Raw genomic sequence first — 20,021 nt, forward strand, 5'->3', positions numbered from 1 at the left:
ACCTTATGAAAGTATAAACCAAACGCAAATGTCACTAGCAACGCAGTCACTGAATATTTTTGAATGTGTGAAACTAACGTCAATATCTGTCATTGCTTGTTGCACATGCTTGAAAATTAGTCAGAAATCAGTCCACTTAAAACTACGTAAATACAGTCAGACAAATAACAAAATAAATCACAACATGCTTAATTCTTTGATCATGTTCTTATCGAGCCGCCACACTGTCACGCTCGGAAGGACGGGTTCGCTGAGCGAGCGTGGTTGGGGCGGCTCGAAGAGCAGTAAAAGCAAGTTGCAGGCAAGATGCGGGACGAACAGGGTTTAATGGAGCGACCGGGACAGGAAACAAGGTACAGGTATCACGCAACACTTTCAATGACAGACAAGGGGTTAATGCAAAACAGGGACTTAAATACACGGAACAAGGCAGAAAACAAGACACGACTGGGCACGATCAGGAAATCACACGTGGGTAATTAGGGGGCGTGGCACACACGAGGAGCGGACGGGCCGGGCATCACACACACACACACCACTTTCTTGCTTTCCGTGTTTTTAATATTTAAATGTTTAATGTGGATGTTTTAATGTTGTCAGAACGAACCAACGAATGAACCGCTGTCTCTGGAATATAATCATATAGTAATTCCTTTAAAGGTGTTTAAAATGTTTAGTGCTGCGACATGTAATTTTCTCATACCGTTAAATAGAGCGCAAAGCCTTCATATATTATAGACTGTAAATTTTTATGATTTTAATGAGCTTCTTTAATGTATCATTCAATATGTTCAGTATAATGCCTATATAAATTTATTCATGCAATTTCCTCAAAGTTCTCTGAAGTGGGTGAATCTGAATACAAAAGAAAGCCAAGTTGTGACAAACCTTCACAAGATAAGATAAAGATTAAAAACAAATACTATGAAACTAGTCTTTTTCAGAAGATTTTCTCAGTCGACTCAATCAGAAACTATCAACATACCTGATCTTATAACCAAATCATTTGCTTTGTGCAAAAAGCGCCATCTAGCGGTCATTATGTATCAGTAACAGTGTCCCTCTCTGAAGACTTAGCGGTCTTTTGACCGCCTAGCCGCGCTATACTGTAAGTAGGTCAAACCAGCACTGGGCTTCTAGTGTTAATAAATCACACTTCAGAAGATGTGGCGCCCACTACATTCCGTTATAGGAATATCATTGTGGGATCATGCTTAACTGTTAAATGAATCTCTGCAATTAATGCAAATGGCTGAAGACCTCTTCAATGGCATAACACTACTTAATTGGCTGTGCATACCTTTGTGGTCGGAGGGATATTGGTAGCTTTGGGAAAAACTATTGAATCCACGGCTCAGAATGCCTGGTGGAGTATATTTGAAGGCTGGTCCCCAAAGGCCCGACGCTTCCTGGACGTGATCATACATCCTGCAATAAAAATTTTAATTGTTGTCACATTATTATCCACATGGGACACCTGCTTATGTATCTATGCCCGCAGGTTATACCGTAAACGTCTTGCACAAAACATATATTGGTGAACCATGGCCAAGGCACCGAATGTATCGGAACGAACTCGCGGACGATTACGTCGCCCACGTAGCATAGGATTAATAAGAGTCGTTCGCTGTCCTCCTGATACTGTAATATTCTAGGAAGTTGTGATTGTTCAACTCCACCTAGCAGACATACATATAAGGAGATTGAGGTAATGATTGATTCTGATGGTGTATGGACTAATCATCCCGAGATTCAAGTATGTCGTCCATGATTCACCCATATTATTGTGCCAAGGTGGAACTGCACAAACATCTTTTTCACTGACCACTTACTGTATATAACTTTTTATATATTAATTTATTTTTACCAATACTTGGTTTGGCGGAACGCTTATCTCATCCTGGGCCAGTTATCTTGGTTTTAAGAAGAAGAAAGAGCGTCACCCAAGGACATTTGCCTTGTTTTTCTAGAAATTAAAAGAGAAAGTGTTATTTGGTATGCTCTGCAGCTGCAGGCCATTTCACTCCACTTAGGTGAGAATTGGAGAACTGAGAGTGCATTGCCTGAGGGGAGGGGTGAGCTTGGCCAGCCCAATTCCTGCCCACACGCACACAGTCGTTTTCACCAATTTAGTATAAGGCCACTTAAAAAAAAAAAAATGGTTCTCGTCCCTTTTTTTGGAGGGGGTGGGTAGGGATTTTAATTTTTTTTTTTTACAAATTTTGATTGACTGTTTGGACTTTCAAATATGTAAGAAAATACATATTTGAAAATACATACCGAAGAGAGCAGACCTACTTCGTACGCCTCCTCAGTTCTTCCAGTTTGTTGCGTTTCAAATATATTAAATGTAAGAAAATACAAGAATGTAAATTCCTTGATCCATGTGTATCTCATAAATGCCTTCCCAACTATGGATTTGGATACTTTATGCTGATGTTTCATTCGTGAATATAAAAATTATACTATTTGAAACCAATATTCTGTTTGTCATTCCCATTTAAATGAACAACCAAGATTTTAAAATATATATCTAGAAAGTGTATTAAAACATGTTAAAACACAAGGAATTTACAAAATACAGGAACCTGAATGGTTGAACAAGGAATTGCAACTCTACAAACAAGTACTTAAGAACATAAGTACCACATCACTTCCCCAGATTTAAATCTTTGCACCAGCCCATCTCAGGTAGAGACAAATTTAGGTTCATGAAACCATTCCAAGACTAGGATTACACAATTTTGAGAAAACTAGATTGAAGCTAGTATTTTCAAGACTATATGAATTTAACTGCACTTGCCCAAATCACATCACGAAACCCTGTTCTATTCAAACACACTGTCCATGAACTATTCCTTCAAAAGTCTTTGAGAAAGTCTGAATATATACACACTACAACGATCTTCACACCGTACCAGTCCTTCAGGAGCACCCCTCTCCCTTCCTGGGCGATACTGGCCACCACAAAGGCCATGGCATGGAGAAAAAGACCTAAAACATCGAGAAGGGTCCAGCTGCAGACGACTGTAGAGTGGAGCTCCACAGGAAACACGCGATCTCCACTCTGTTACAGTTCTGGCGAATAAACACATGTTTTTGTTCATTATAGAAAAGTTTATATATGTGTATATGTCAAGATCGGTGGTTGCGATCGTAGGTGAAGCGGGTGATCGCACGGGCAGGCGAGTGGGCAGGAAGCAGGCAGGCGGAATACGGGGAAAAACGGGGATTTATTGACGGGCAGGACCAAAGGGGGCAAAACGCAGGCACTGACATCAACAAACATCAGTAACATCAATGACGGACAATGAACTAAGGTAAGACATGGACTGAAATAGACAGGACTGGGCGAATATAATCGGACACAGCTGGGCAAGATCAGGGAAGCATAATCAGGGGGCGTGGCACACACGAGGATCGGACAAGCCGGGCGTATATATACATATAAAGTCATAAAATATCTTAAGTGTTATAAACATACACATATATATAGAAAATAATATATAGAAAATAATATATATATATATATATATATATATATATATATATATATATATATATATATATATATATATATATATACACACACACACACACATACATACACTAGTTGTATAAATGATGATCGACATGTAATAATTATATTTAATAAACTGTTAAATTTATTTAGAAGGCAACAACAAACAGGATGAAATAAAAAAAATAATAATCAACACACTCATGTGCCAGTAATTTAATCATTCTTATAACAGACAGCATTAATCCGAAGGCCCCGCTGGTCAACACAGGCCTGTAAAAATAATTCCATGTCCTCTTGGACCTGAAAACCAAAGAGGAATGGCTCCTTGGATTCTATGTTGTCTCCATCCAGCACATCCCTTCTGCTGGTTTCTGTCAGAAGCATAGGAAGAAACATTATTATAACACTTTTTCAGAAGTAAAACAATTTACTGCTAAAAGTAAGGTTTAAAGTGTGCACTGACCAGGCTAAGTTCCACAGATTTGCGCTTTCTTAGTCTGAATACAGGTGCATGTTCACCTCTCAGCACAGCCTCTGATTCCTTTGTCCAGTGTGCAAATACCTTCCCATAACTTATAATGGAGAAATACTGATATTAATAATGTGTCTTTAATTTCATTTTTCAGTCAAACTTAACAGATACACACACACTGACCTTCGGAGATCAAAGTTTTCCATTAGCAGCAGGCACCACCATTTCCGCAATTTCGGCATGTCTAACTATTAAAAATCAATTTAGTGTCATTTAGTGACTTCTTTGCACACATACTTTATTGCTCTCTAAAAAGAGCTACTTACTATGGTGTAATAAAAGGGAGCATCCAGCACCACATATAAAGCAGACTGTCAATTAAAAAATAAATGTCAATGTTCATGACTTATTCTCAAAAGCATCTTGACAGTCCAAAAATATCTGAATGACGAATCTTACCATCAACATGTAGATGCCACAGTCAACCTCAAAGTCTTGTCTTGGAAACCCCTTTATTATCACAATGGGATAAAACACTCTTTAATCACATTTCATCAATATACCTGTATTAGAAAATCTCTATATAATCACACACATGATCACATGCTCCAACTCAAAGCCATTCATTTCAGACCACTCCCCTGGACTGATATTCTCTGCAAGCTTCCTGTTATTTTAAGATATAACATACAGAAATTACTGCTAGTACAAATAAAGTATTAATTGTTAACAACTGTTAACTGTTAATGCTGCAGCAGCATGCTCTTTATAAACAGGCTTAAAAACACAGCCTGTACACAATTAGCAAAATGTGAAAGGGTCAGTCCGTGCCAAATCAACCAATGTCCAGAAAAGTTCCATGCGCATCATTCCTGATTTTGATGAAAACTTGGTATTTTGATCCTTATAGAGAACACTGAAAATTCCCCAAGTTTTATTGAAAAATTCAGATGTGAACCAAAAACTGATTTTTGCAAGTCCATAGCTTTGAAGTGCTTCCCGTGAGCTTAATTTTAATGCCAGATTCTGAAAGAGCAGGGAAATGTATACCAGGAGAGCAATTTTCAGCTCTCTAGCATGCTTAGAAGCGAACATATGGTCTCTTGAAAACCCTTACAAATTACATGCGTGATTCGCGAGTGCAAAAAAGGGGCGTGGCACCCAAATTTGAAAGGGCCATAACTTTGGACTGCATCAGAATTTTTCAATAAAACTTGGGGAATTTTCAGTGTTCTCTATAAGGATCAAATTTTACATACCAAGTTTTCATCAAAATCAGGAATGATGCCCATGGAGCCCCTGGTTGATTTGGCATGGACTGACCCGAAAGTACATTCATATGCTTAGTCTTGATCAACCTCTACAGAAGTTCTGTAATTTCTGTTTCATCATATTTTAACATTTACAGCATTTAGCTGACACATTTATTCAGACTGAACTGCACTGCCCAATTATAACGACAATTTAATTTGGTAACTATATCGGATAAACCAATTCTACTGTCAGAACTCATCTTCTAGGTATTTTAATACTATTATTTAAATATCTGATTTAACATCTGATGTATCACCTTTTAATCAAAAGGCTGTACTCCACAGTACAGGTCTGTCAAGTAAGCATGTGAATTCACTGAATAAACTGAAGACATGCTGAACACAAAATAGATCAGAACGTGATCTAAAATGTACTTAACCTGGAACACTGAACAGGTTCCTGCACACTAACATAAACAGAAAATTGACCTCAAGAGTGACACATATTGGTGGCCACCAAATCATGTCCTTTTCTTAGCACATCATGAGTCGAGAAAGAACATTTCTTTTATACCTGGCTTCATCACCTAAGAGACAGTTACTCAAGGTGTTAAGCAATGCCATTGCAATAACAGTCAGTCAATGATTCACAGTAGTTGCCCATGGCTTAAAATGTGTAAATTAAAGCTGTACCAAGATGTAACTGACACAATTACAATAAAATCTTAAAATCCTAACATCCTCAGACTTTTGGCTTTTATTCGGTTAAGTGTATTGTATGGTATTGATGTGCTCCTACATACACAAAGCTAAAAATGCCCAGGAGTCCATAGTGGGAACACAATAATGTCCTTCCTCTCTGCATCATTCTGAAATGGAGATCAATATTTTACATGAAGTACTCTTACACTAGTTCTAAATAATAATCACCCAGGAAAATTTGTACTTACAGAAAGGGATTGAAGTGGCTCACAGTTGTAGGGAGGAAGCCAAGTCCGGGTGACAATGTACCTTGTCCCAGCATGGTAGTGTGCACCGCCGTATAATTTTGTCTGTAAGCAAAAATATACTAGTATAAATCAACTGAATGAAATTATATTTAAGCAATTTATTCCATACTGATAGCATGCATATGAAAAAGGTCTAAGTAAAATATTAAAAGCCTCTAAAATAAACTGAAAACCTGAGTCAAACCACAGAGATCAACAAACGATGTTTATTAAAAACAATGCTTATTACTATCTACTTGTCATGCTGGTGAAATTATTAAAAGAATTTGTTATAAAGATTATCGAAAATATGTAGTAAAAATCAACAAACTCACTGCGCATGAAATCGGATGCAACATACCTTGAAAAAGCAAAGCCGCTTTTAAACGGGGATCCATGTTTACAATTTGGTTTATAAAACAATGTTCCTTTTAATGTAATGGCAACTGTAATATCAGAAAACACAATACAAAGTGTAAGGATTACTGCGCCTACGGCTTCTAACTAAATACACGTAACTGTCAGATGGTTAATAAGACTTTGCAGCAAAACGAGCAAAAATACATTTTTTTTAAAGTAAACATTAAACGTTTTCATGGAAAGCCAGCTCTATATGACAAGTGCTAAAACAGCTCGTCAAGCAACATAACGTTAGACTCAAATATTGTGTGCACACGATATTATTTTTATATGTTTGTCGCGTCGCTTAACTTACTTCAGGTTCGAAGACTTAGTCCAGACTCTCTCTTGGTACAAACAGTGTAGATCGCATGTTTCCTGTGGACCCCCACTTTACGTCGTAAAGATTAGCCCCACTTTACGTTCTTAAAGATCACGTGTTTCCTGTGGAGATGACATATTTCCTGTGGAGATGACATTTTTCCTGTGGAGCTCCACTCTACCGTCTTCTGCAGCTGGACCCTCTTGAAAACATCCGAGAATTTCCCCACTCAAAGTAAGTGTAAACAAAATGGCTGGAAAACGGCATCTGCGCCGAGGGTTCCCGAGTGGTTCCGAATCGACAATCGTCGATGTGGAATGCACGGGAAATTCAAATTTCGTCATTCTTGGGCGTTTTCCATGCGATTTTTACGAAATAAAATTCGGATCGGAGGCATTTCGGCGGGTCGGGAGGGGACAAGAACCAATTTTTTTTAAAGTGGCCTAAAGGAAGGGGGAGAACTCAGTACTAACCGGAGCTTAGCCGTGGGATAGAGCGTGCATCGCCTGGCACTTATCAGGACTCAGTGTTGGGCTCCTGCCAGGACTGAAAGGGGCTCCCCAGTCCGTGGGTGATGATGGCACGTCCGATTGTGAATAGCGTTGCAGCTGCTGATGCATTTTAATCATTAGAGGGACTTGTGAAGAAGGAGGTGCCGCCTATTAATGTTGCTTGCTTATGGCGTTAAGAGCCCTGAGTGTGCATCGGTCAGAATGCATCAGTCCGTCGTTCCACCAGCCTTTATTAACAACAGCAACTTGCTTTCGTGGGAATATACGTGTGGTTCTGCAACAACCAAATTGAACTCCCGGTAAACATCACACACCGCCAAATAACAGCAATTATCTCGTTCCGGAATGATAAATTAACAGCCTTTTATATTTAAACAATATTTAAATGAGTTAGCCCATGCTAAGTCGGCTGCAGAGCTATTGTGCTAACTGCACTAAGAACACAATGTTATGCCATCCTTCATAAATAAGGTATTTAAACATACTTAAAATGCAGAACTTAAATCATAAACATAATAAAGGATTACAGTTAAGGGAGCAAACGTTAACCAAATACAAACGTACGGCTCTTGGACTGAACAAGCAGGGTGCTAAAACTCAAAACTACAGTTCCTACGCGGTCCGCAAGGTGGCACTCGCCGCCCACCACTCCCGACACCAACAGTCGTCTTCACTCTTCATGACAGGACTACTTAGCAATGCTTATGATATTTCGTAATTTTGTCTGATATTCCATAATTTTGTAATCATTAAAGGGACTACTTACTATTGCTTATAATATTTCATGATTTTGTCTCGCTTTATATTTCATACTTTTAATATTCCTGAAGAGACCGAAGCGTACCTGTTTGTTCCGACAGCCCTATATCCCCCTCTCGTACTAAAACACCCAAATAACCTTTGCCAAGACCCTCTCCCTTCTCTCCTCCATCTTCTGCATGGTATACAACTCTTCTTTCAGGATACAGCAGTACTCTTGCTGAGCTATGCACAAAAATTGGAAACCAGTGTGGGTTGTAAAGACAGAACAGACATTTCCCTTTTTTCAGACTTTCTTGCGTGAGTTGCAGGGGATTTTCACTGATGGAAAGGTCATATCTGAACCCCTCATTCCCCAACAAATGTCGTCTATGACCAATATATGTATAACTGAGGCTGATGTGGTACTAAGCCTAGCTAAGCTCAAAATAAATAGATGGCATCTTGCCTGCAGTTTTAAAGGAGATGAGGAATATTATTAGCCGACCTTTAACTTTATTATTCCAGAAATCCTTATCTGCTGGTGTGGTACCTTCTGATTGGAAGCATGCTAATATAACACCCATATTCAAAAAAGGGGATCGAAGTAATCCAGCAAACTATAGGCCAATCAGTTTAACTGGAAAAAATAATGGAAGCTATAATCCAAGTGAAAATGGTAAGTAACATTCTGAGGGATAACCAACATGGATTCAGGTGAGGAAGGTTCTGTTTGACTAATCTGTTGGAGTTCTTTGAGGGAGCTACAAGAGAAATTGATCACAAAAAGGCCTATGATGTCATCTACTTAGCTTTCCAGGAGGTCTTTGATGTTGTCCCCCACAAATGGCTCTTGCTTAAGCTCAAAGCTGCACGGATTTTAGGAACTGTAGCAGCTTGGATCGAAAACTTTGTAACAGACAGGAAGCCGCGGGTATTTATTAGAGGCACAAGGTAAGAGTTTTAATGGGCACACAGAGAGGCATACGGGACAGAATAGTCATAATAATGCAATGACAGGACTAGTGAAACAAACTCTGACGTGGACTTAAATACACAGAACTAATGAAAACCAACTCACAACAGCTGATGACAAGGGGATTCCACACGAGGTTAACGAGGGGCCGTGGCACACACGAGGACAGGACTGGCAGGGTGTGACAATATAGGTTGCCTTATAAAAACCACTGGAATTCAAAGTGACAGATCGCCGTAGAGTCCTGTTTATAAACCTTTATTAATACTGAAGTGATAGAGGTAAGGTTTACTCACAGATAACAAGTTATGTCTGAAGCTTTATTTGGTCACACAAGCAGCTTGACGGCACAGACTCGGCGCTATTTGTCTCTGAGGAAAAGGAAACTCATTAGATTTCCTGTCAAACATTTATGCAGGTAATTACACCAGGAATGCCGAAGGCAAGCAATAGTCTGATACATAATAAAAACTAGCAGCTGTCGGAATGGTTTTATTCGTTTTATTATTGTTGATTTATTTAGTTGTTGTATACTTTTGGATTAAAATGAATTAAACAAATTTGTCCGTCATTGATGTTACTACCGTTGATCTGTCCTGCCCGTAGCCTTCTTTCCCTTAATAAATCCCCAGTTTTCCCTGTATTCCACCTGCCTGCCTTGTCTTTCCCTGCCTCCTGCCCACTTACCTGCCCGTCGCTACCCGGGAAACCTGACAACTGCAGTTCCACTGTTTTGTTTGGCACCCTAAATTATGTCCTGCAATCTGTGGAAAAATCTGAAGGCTGAGGAATGTTACGTAACACAGCTGAAATGCAAAAGCTCTCTCTGGTGTAATTCACTGCATAAAACCAATGGTCTTAAGTGTGGTGTCTTCTTCATAACACTCCCTGACTTTTGTATCCGTGACCATGAGATAGGGTGGGCTGCTTTTCTTCCTTCATTTTACTAGTGTTCCTCCCTTTCCTCCCAGCCTTGGCTGGTGGTTCAGGCAGCATCACCTTCTTTTAATGGACCACAGTTACACAGAGATGAATAACATGGAATACTTTGGATTGAGGTTTTGCAGTAAGAGGGTGCTGAAGGAAAAAGGAGTTTCAAAGAAATCGGTCTGCCTGTACTGCCGATTTTGTCTCTGCCCATTTCAGATGTTCATGTAAAGTGTGAATTTACTAATGTGACATTCCTTAAATATAACCACTGAAACAGAACGGTTGTAAATTTGCTGTCCAGTTTGGTAGATGGACTGACGCAGAGGCGGAGCTATGGATAAGTCTGGGTGGTATTGACAGCTGGGCCCACCCAATTAGATTAATGAATCTGCATTCTTTATATATAAATTACTGTCTTCTAACTCTGTTCCTATACATCACTGTTGTTACTGTGGCAAGTACGACAGAATGTGTGAGCTCCCTCTAGTGGTCCTCTAGGTATAGTTTTTTCTCACTTTTTTGCTATTCTGTCTTTTCATACCTATAATGCGGCGATTAGCTTCATACTGGGCACCGACACACCTGGAAATGACGTAACATCGAACCAAATGCCAAAAGTAATCAGAAGTTAGCACGCTGGCCAGAATGCACAGATAACAAGCTACACTGCAAGTCGTCCAGCCACGACGTCACCCAGCCCCTCGTCTGCCGTCTAAAATACAGGTAAATTACATGTGCTCCATATTTCTGCAGCTGACATTATTTTGAACTGGGCCATAAAGAACATATTCTCATAGCGATGGCTTTTAATCAGTCCATGCTGGATCTGGGAGAAATGATGCGGCGAGCAAAGCAGGTGGTTTGGGTGCCGACGGTGCGTGAAGGTGTGCAGGCAGCGGCAGGAGAGAAGATGTTAAGGATTCAGTGGAGTGCAAAGGTTGTAGGTGATTTGAAGTTAGACAACAGAGATTCGTGGCTGTGGAGCATGATAGGAGTTTTGTGTGATTCAAAAGAAAGTACAGAGGAATGTTGGCAGGAAATGGAAACAGAAGTGCCTGAGGAGGTGTGGACTGCTCATGATACAGATGTAGGCCTAGTAAATTCAGCTAGCCCACTGGAAATTTATCTTAAGCCGGGGTGCACACCACCCTGGAAAAACCAGTACCCCTTGAAACCTGAGGCCGAGGAAGGTATAAGGGAAACGATAGAGGGATCACTGGATGCAGGGGTGTTGGTGCCTACCATTAGCTGCTGCAACACCCCCCTCTTGCCTGTGCCAAAGGCAGGAGGTGAAAAGTGGAGGCTGGTACATGATTTGCGTGCAGTAAATGAGGTAGTGGAGGATCAGACAGCAGAAGTTCCCAATCCACACACTGTTGACAAATGCGCCCCCCCATTGCAAAATGGTTTACAGTTGTGGATTTGTGTTCAGCGTTTTCAGTGTGCCCCTTGCAGAACAGTCACAGTTTCTGTTTGCTTTCACCTACTGGGGTCAGCAGTATACCTAGACGAGGATGCCACAGGGATTTAAGCATTCGCCGCATGTTTTTAATCAGGTGCTTAAGGCAGACTTAGACTGAATTTAAAAAGTACAGTGATACTCCACATACTGTATCTATTGTTGTGTGCGGAAACGCTGGCAGACTGCCACCAGGACTCAGTGCAGTTGCTGAAGGTCTTGGCAAAAGGGGGCCATAAGGTGTCCAAGGCCAAGTTGCAGTACTGCCAAGAGCAGGTTACGTACTTGGGGCGTGAGATCAGCCACGGGATGAAAGCTATAGCAGCAGAACAGCTAAAAGGAATCACTAAGGCTCCGAAACCCATGACTGTGTCACAGATGCTGACATTTTTTAGGGACGACAGGATTCAGCGTGGACTGGATTGAGGACTGTGCTGTGAAGGTGGCACCGTAGTGGGCACTGATAAAGGAGGAGGGCCACACTAATTTGAAGGCCCCCTTAATTTGAACTCGGTAGCATTTGAATCTATCAAGCAGAAGCACCAGAATGCACCTGCTCTGGGCCTCCCAGTCTACACCAAGCCGTTTTATCTGTATGTCGGGAACAGGAAGGACGGCTTTGGGACAGCCCTGCTCACTCAGGACTTGTGTCCTGGCAGACGGAAGCAGCCATTGGCATACTATAGCATGAAGCTGGACAATGTGGCTCACGGATACCCACCCTGTTTCCAGGCAGTGGTGGCTGCCTATTTAGGCTATGAAAAGGCCACTGCCATCACAATGGGTTATCCAGTGACAATTTATACTTCACATAAGGTGGTGGACCTTATTGACAAAGGCAAATGTGTGTTGACCCCAGCAAGGCAGTTAGCGTACTTTGCATTTCTCTCTTACCCGGATGTGACAATAAAGCGCTGCACTACAGTGAACCCTGCAGACAGCATTCCCCTGGAGGATAAGGGCAGCCACATGAGTGTGTGGCAGAGTCTTTGGTTTACACTAAACTGAGACCAGACTTGGAGAGCTCTCCCACTGAAAATAGCGAGATGGTTTTGTTTGTGGATGGCTCATGTTGGAGAGATGGGGATGCCTTGAAGGCTGGGTTTGCTGTAGTTCAGGCACAGGGTGATGATTTTCACACTCTCGTTTCAGAGCCAGTGGCACAACCGTGTTCCGCTCAATTAGTGGAGATAAAGGCTTTGACTGCAGCGTGCCGGCGAGGACAACATAAGACGGTTACAATCTACACAGACTCTGCATACGCAAATGATGTATGCCATCTGTTTGGAGCAGTCTGGAAGCAAAGGGGGTTTCGCAAAATTGACGGCTCCCCCATTCAGCATTATAATCAGATTTTGGAGTTGCTACACGCAATGATGCGTCCCAAGCGTTTGGCTATTGTTTAGTGTCAGGCCCACCGCAAAGGTCGTGATTTTGTTATTCAAGGCAATGCGGCCTCTGATGCGGCAGCCAGGGCGGCTGCACAGGTCAGGACTGCTCATCTTTTGCCTATGGTGACTATAGGGCTGGACCTTACTGTTTCTGATCTGGTGGCCCTGCAGGAGCGTGCGGGCCCCTATGAGGCCTCAGTGTGGCTAAAAAGGGGGGCCTCTAAGGATGCTAATGGTCTGTATAGCAACCATGAGGGGCTTTTGGCCGCACCTCTGTCTTTGGTGAACATTTTGATAACGGATGCGCATGGTCTTGACCATTGCACAAGGGGGAAGGTGTTTTTACACCGCAAGGTTTCTGGGCACCACAGCTGCAAGCAATGGTGGATACAAGGTTGTCAGAATGTGAGGTGTGCATTAAGAACAATGTACGCAAAGCAATCACAGCCCCAGTAGGGCACATTCCAGTGCCGGAGGGACCGTTCAGACACTTGGTGATGGACTATGTGGACATGGGAAAAACAGCATATGGAAAGCGATATATGTGTGATTGTGGACAGGTTCAGCAGACGGGTGGAGGCAATACCGTCCAAGGACATGGAGGCGATGACAGTGGTGAAATTCCTGATCAGAGAGGTGATTCCGAGGTTTGGGATACCAACTGAAATCAGCTCTGATAATGGAGCTGCATTTGTGGGGAAAGTTACTAAGTTAGTGGTTCAACAGCTGAGAATAAAACAAAGGTTGGGATGTGTGTATCACCCTCAGTTGCAGGGTATGGTGGAGAGAGTGAATGGCACACTTAAGCAGAAACTGAATAAGATTTGCGCCACCACGAAAATGAACTGGGTAGATGCACTGCCAACAGCCTTGATGGCGTATCGGATGGAAACGCACAGGGTGACGCATTTGTCTCCGCATGAAATGCTGACAGGGAGACCAATGCCTGGATCGACTTGGAGGGGGCCGTATAAGGGACCCAGCCTAGATCAGCTGGGGGATGAATTAAAGTTGTACATGAGGACGTTAACCAAAATACACAAAGCTATTTCCAAACAGGAAAGGGAGAAAGCACAGAAAGAAGACACAGACCAGAAGGAGCCAGTCATCTTTCCAGGAGATAAAGTCTACCTGCGAGTGTTCCGGCGAAAGTGGCACGAGCCCCGACGAGAGGGACCCTTCAAGGTGACACGAGCCATAGCAACAGCAGTACAGGTAGAAGGGAGTAACACGTGGTATCATTTGAACCACTGCACTAGAGTACTGCACGAAAGGCAGATAGTCACTGAAAACGACACAGAGGATGCAGCTGCCCTTGACTCAGATGGCCCTGATGGAGCTCCCAGAGGAGCTCCACAGCTTGGAGAGGAGCCAGTTTCAGGTTCAGAGCAGACTGAGGGTCAAGAGGGAGCGTCGCAAGCAGACCAGCCACTCCAGACAGGACACGAAGCTGTGGGTTCTGGTAGGGCTGACAGCGATGATATTGGTGATGCTAATGATATATCCGGCCCTTCAGGTCTGGGGGCACAGCAGGACCACAGGTCAGGTGAGTTCAGAACAATTGACTTCACTGACTCCGCCTTGTCCTTTGATGCTGAATAACCTCTCAGATAACAATGAGCGAAAGCGGAGAGATAGGGAGGAGATATGGGTGTGAGGAGAGTGAGCAAATTGTAGAATATACCCAGGATGAAGTAGACCTGGATGGGTTAGCAAAACATATGCTTGGAAATTGGTGGTATAAATAGGCTAAGTATATCGCCGCTTCATTAGGGCAGGAGGGTTGTGTGTTGTGTGCAGGTCCTGCGCTAGAAATCCAGAGTGTGCCCCTGGCAGATGTGTGGTGGCTGTGTGGTAAGGAGGGTGGATTGAGGCCTACTCTTCCCTATAATTGGGGAGGCCTCTGCGCTAGGATAATGTTAGTCAGCAAGGTGGATATATATTCTAGAAGACGACCGTCTAGGTCCCGCAGATTTGTTGCAAATTACGAGAATCATCCCAATGTATATATAGACGCAATTGGCCAGCCAAGGGGCATTCCAGAGAAATATAAGGTGAGAAGTGAGATAGCTGCTGGTTTCGAATCGATATTGATTTGGCCTACTATTAACAAAAATGTGGAATGGATAAATTATTTGTACTATAATCAGCAGAGGTTTACCAACTATACTCAGGAGGCACTCGCATCTCTGGGGGAGCAGCTTCAGGCCACCAGTCTGATGGCCTGGCAGAACAGGATAGCCCTGGATTAGCTCCTGGCAGAAAAAGGGGGAGTGTGTGTGCTGTTCGGGGATCAGTGCTGTACGTTTATTTTTAATAATACAGCCCCGGATGGTTCCTTTACTGAGGCTATGAGAAAGTTGCCGGGGTTACAGGATGAGATGGCAAGTAATGCAGGACAACATGATGGGTTGTTTGACTGGTGGTATGATATGTGGGGAAATTGGCAGCAAGCCCTTATGAAAGCACTCTATGTGGGTGCTGTGCTCATTTTTGCTCTGCTACTAATCTTTTGTTGTGTAGTTCCTCTTGTTCGCTCCCTAGTGGGGAGAGCACTGTCCCGGCAGACGACTATAGCTGCAATGTCTAGAGTGGTGGGAGGACCGTTTGGAGCGGCATCCTCCTGGACCAACACGGAAACGGATGGCGACATAGACACCTTGGATGCAGTCCTGCCCATAGCTGAAGTTCGGCCGTACCGTGTGTGAATACTCCGGGCGGGAGACCTGCAGCATGCCTGCCTCCCATGACATCTGGGATTTTCTGATTATGACAGACTGTCCGTTATAGTAGTATGCAATGTTATTAGTTAACCTTTTACTTATCTTTGTATTAGATATATCTGTTTTTGTATTGAGTTTGTAATAGATTTTGTAGTCCTGCTATACATGCAATATATTCATGGGAGGTCATTTTATGGTGATCCTCCCCTCCCTTCCTGATGTACCCCCTGTGCTGCTGTTGGTTGATTCTCAGTGTTAGTAGTTTGTGAGCCATGCCTGCCATGGACCCCGAAGGGGGGGGGGGGCGCGCCTGTGGCGGGCTGGGAGTGGAATTTCCCTGGGTGATAGGGTTTTTGCCCTCCCTCCTGGGCTGGATGGACAGGATTGTGTGTGGGGGAAATATATGGAATATTATTTAGCACTATATAACGTAGAATACAAGTATTATAATATTATTAAAAAGTATGCCAAATATCCATGATATTATGTTTACAATGTAAACATTATAATGTAATCAACACAATGTAATCAACTGAGTATGTATTTGCACCTTTTGTTAGTTTGAGTTTCTGTTTGTTACTTTGTTAGTCCTGAATCTATGAATATTCACTTTTATTAGCGTATATTTTATCACTATGTTAAAGGACAAATATATTATCAACCTTCTAGTTAGACAATGTGTAACAGGCTGAAACTGCCAAGGTTTACTACTGAAGGAAGGGATTCGCCTGAGTTCACCAGAAGTTCACGGCTGAGCATTTTTAAAAAACCAAGTGGAGCTGCTCGCGCCACCATTATGTTCAGCCGAGAGACCAAACGGTAAAAGAAATGATGGACAAACTTATCACCTAGGGGTGTGGATTAAGGGAAAAAACAATGATTGTGAATGGATGAAGGAATGATGATGCTTAAGTGACGAGATAAGAATTAAATTAAATTGGTGTAAAACAGTACTGGACACACTTTATGTGTCCAGCCTTGGTTGTAACTTCATTGTTGCAATAAAGACTGAATTCTGGATACTACACAAGCGGCCCTCTGACTTCTGATTTGGCGGGGAAGGAGAAAAACCACGACATAACCCCTCAGAACTGGTGTAAGAATCAACTTTTGGGTGTTTATAGTTTCCTGATTCAGGATACAGCAGTGCATTCTGGGAGCCGTCTATCTCCCACAGTGAAACACCCAGCGAAGTTAGGAAAAGAACTTATCCCTTGTTCTTTGGTAACAGATGGAGGAGTTTCATCATCATGTCCCTCCTTGCATAGGCATAGGATGAAATGATCCACCAGGGATGTCAACTGGGGTACTAAGGGCAGGGCGTAGCTTGGTCTTGGGTCAAACTGTCTGTCACAGACAGATGTGATGTTAAAAGTATAATAATTGCAAAATAATGGTAATACTGCTGTTTTCTGCTAGATGTAGGTGTTGAGGCTCAGAGGGAGGGGGATGAGTGACGTGGAATTGAAGATCCACAGTGAGAAGGCAAGGGGGTCCAGATCAGCGGTCACGATCAGCCTCAGGGGTTGAGACTAGACCTGGTTGCCTTTCACTCTGCAGCAGGTTTGGAGAGCAAGTTAACCTCTAGCTGGGCTTGTGGTTTCGATATCCGGCCCAGCTCTCTGTGGGTGTGATAGATTAATTTTTATTTGAAAGCTGTATCACAGTAGTTTTGAAAAAATAAAACAGTCATTGAGGAAAGCAGAATTCATTTATTAATACATTAATAAATTCATAATTACAAATATAAAATGTCTGATAAAAACAAAGCCTTATTTAAAAAAGGTTAAAATGCCAAAGCTCTGAGAAAAGTTAAAACATTAAAAATGGGCTGACGGGGTTAAAAGCTTTTAAAGAAAAAAAATGATACCTGCCTTTACATCCATATTTAACTTGCGGTTTACCTGTTGAGCCTTTCAGCTCACAACGGGTTGATCAATTATGTCTGCGGAGGCCAGAAAGGGGAAACTTTCAGCGCGATGCCTCATTCTCAGTAATGCTACCACGGAGGAAGCGTCGTGCCTGGATGTGTTTATTTACATTTCCCCTTTATTCAGGGTGTTACATGGGCAGTTTGCATGGTCTCCCTGTATCCACGTTGGATTCCTCTCAGTTCTCTGGTTTCCTCCCGCAGTCCAAATACACGTGGTTCAGGTGAATTGGTGCCTCTAAAAGTACCCATAGTGACTGTGTGTGAGTGTTTGCCCTGTGACAGACTGGCATCCTGTCCTGGGTGTTCCCCTGCCTTGAGCCCTGTTCTGCCTCAGATCAGCTCCACGCTCCCTTTCTTGTACTGACCCTGTACTTAATAAGAATGTGCAAGATAGATGGCTGAACTAACATACATTGAAATGCTTTTTGTATGTCATGTCAAGTGATTTGTGTTTAAAAAGCACATTAACAAACAATACATGTTGTGCCAAAATGCTGTAAATAGAAAAGCTACAATAAAACCATGAAATACGTAATACAACCAGAGACACTGGACAAAGTTACATAATATATATAATTTTAGTAATTCAATGGGGATAAGATAAAAGCAGGAGTAACTGTCTCCAGGTCTTTGGCTGAAAGGTGTGATTTAAGCCTGGCTATTGAGCTGACAGAAACACCCCTTCACAACAGCATTTATTTGTTTATCAGACTCAATGATGAATCAAAGATGAAACCAAGATTTTTAGTATGTGACCGGAAGTTTTCTGAATGAGGCCCTAATTGTTCTCTGAGATCATGAACAGACCCTGAGTGACCAAAACTCATTACCTCTGTCTTGTTTTCATTAATCTAGACGAAGGTCATTGCTGTCATGTTCTTAATGTCCTCCCGACAGTTAGAAAGGGCCATCAGAGAGCAGCAGTATCCAGGTTTTAATGGCAGATAGAGCTGCATATCACTGGCATAGCAATGATATTTTACATAATAACATTCACAAATAGAGCCCAAAGGAAGCATGTATAGACGGAATAGGAGAGGGCCTGTATCACAGGACTGGATATGTTTACAAGTAAGGTCATAGTACTGAAGGGGTGTGGCCATCCCACACAGTGACAAGCCCATTCATTCACCTCATCTAGGCCTTTTACTAGGGATTTAAGGTCCTGGTTTTCCTCTCAGACCCTAGAACACACTGCCAGGCTCAGATTCCCAATCCCACATCCTGCTGAAGCCCTTCCCAAGATCAGACACTAGTTTTGTTTTCCTTGTTCTTATAGTAAAATGATGGTCTTTGACTTTTATACATCATCACTGTTCTGTTAATTACACATGACCTAATCTAAGTATTACACAAGCCAAGCATCATCACTTAGAGATGTCATGATGTGGAAAATCCTTGTTCAGCTAATTATTTTTCCCACAGGTGCTGACAGTGTGTCCACAGTGAAATGGGTCTGTGTACCCATGACAGGGTGCCAACCCATTGCAGGACACACTCACACTCCATTCTCTCGCACAAGCACACCTACCGGCAATTTGACAACTCCAATTAGCCTCAGCATGTTTTTGGACTGTGGGGGGAAATCAGAGTACCTGGAGGAAACCCCACAATGACACGGGGAGAACATGCAAACTCCACACACACAGAACTCTGGTAGAGACTTGAGCACACGTGCCAGAGGTGTGAGGTGACATTGCAAACCACTGCACCACCGTGCCACCCTGCTACAATAAATACATTATAATATGTTAATAAAATCATTTATCTCACCTGTTCACTATCAGTGCCGTGGGATGTGAATACTTTGGTCATGACACTAATTCATTGTTCTCCATCTAATCATTTTCTCTGTAGAATACCTTTCATAATTTATATTTCAGTTTCAAGAGTGACCTTTTCTTAGTCTTTATTGACTAACAGAGCACTGCTTTTTATTAACGATCCTTTCTCCTGTTTCCACTGCTCTCCTTTTCTCTGCACATGAGGAAGAAGGAGGGGATAATGAAAAACTGAGGTAAGCATTCAGCAGCATTTACAGTAGTGTGGGGATCCAGCTAGCAGCATTTACCTGATCACACAGTAATGGGAAACTGTCATTTTAATTTTAAGAGAAAAAGATATTATTTTTTATTTTATTTTATTAATAATAAACTTGAGATCCCATCCCATCCAGGGTGAGCCCTTGCCTTGTGCCCTATGCTGCTGGGGAACGACTGCAGGCCTGTTTTTACAAAATAGTGTAACATGTTGTGTGATAATCTCTAGCTATTTTCATGCTCTTTGTTAATGTCTCCTGTTCCTCACATGTAACCTGTGTAATACAGTAGTACAGATGGCTGTACCGTGTTGCTATAAAGCACGTAAGACTTTACTGTTCAAATCCACCCTCTTATTCAGC

The 20,021-nt window shown here is 42.2% G+C and overlaps 1 protein-coding gene and 1 long non-coding RNA gene across 4 annotated transcripts; one reads left to right on the forward strand and one right to left on the reverse strand.

Annotated features, from left to right (window-relative positions):
- Positions 1-3,599: 3,599 nt before the first annotated feature.
- On the reverse strand, positions 3,600-6,987 carry LOC125748363 (uncharacterized). Its single transcript, XR_007399518.1, has 5 exons — positions 6,953-6,987; positions 6,599-6,683; positions 6,199-6,300; positions 3,987-4,505; positions 3,600-3,894 (listed from the first exon to the last, which is right to left on the reverse strand). It is a non-coding gene; the product is annotated as an uncharacterized LOC125748363 (long non-coding RNA).
- Positions 6,988-7,053: 66 nt separating this feature from the next.
- Positions 7,054-15,978, forward strand: LOC125748321 (uncharacterized protein K02A2.6-like). Of its 3 annotated transcripts, none has more exons than XR_007399507.1 (3): positions 7,054-7,192; positions 10,674-10,837; positions 14,024-14,739. XR_007399507.1 is itself a non-coding variant. In XM_049024338.1 (3 exons), exons 1-3 carry the CDS (start codon positions 13,469-13,471, stop codon positions 15,506-15,508), a joined length of 732 nt encoding a protein of 243 aa, XP_048880295.1. In that variant the 5' UTR covers positions 12,324-13,468; the 3' UTR covers positions 15,509-15,978. The 3 variants fall into 3 exon arrangements, 2 of the variants coding, with proteins under 2 accessions (XP_048880295.1, XP_048880294.1); XM_049024338.1 differs by lacking the exons at positions 7,054-7,192; positions 10,674-10,837 and adding an exon at positions 15,488-15,978 and having other exon boundaries at positions 12,324-14,149; positions 14,481-14,510; XM_049024337.1 differs by lacking the exons at positions 7,054-7,192; positions 10,674-10,837 and having other exon boundaries at positions 12,324-14,149; positions 14,481-14,739.
- Positions 15,979-20,021: the final 4,043 nt, after the last annotated feature.

Source organism: Brienomyrus brachyistius, chromosome 9 (genome assembly GCF_023856365.1).
Source record: "Brienomyrus brachyistius isolate T26 chromosome 9, BBRACH_0.4, whole genome shotgun sequence".
NCBI classification, from domain to species: Eukaryota; Metazoa; Chordata; class Actinopteri; order Osteoglossiformes; family Mormyridae; genus Brienomyrus; species Brienomyrus brachyistius.

Bases quoted from the DNA above. Each gene is read 5' to 3' on its own strand.
- LOC125748321 (XM_049024337.1), top strand. From the start codon at position 13,469: ATGTGGACATGGGAAAAACAGCATATGGAAAGCGATATATGTGTGATT. The intron at 14,150-14,480 runs GTGACACGAGCC...CCGGCCCTTCAG, and splicing joins GACGAGAGGGACCCTTCAAG to GTCTGGGGGCACAGCAGGAC.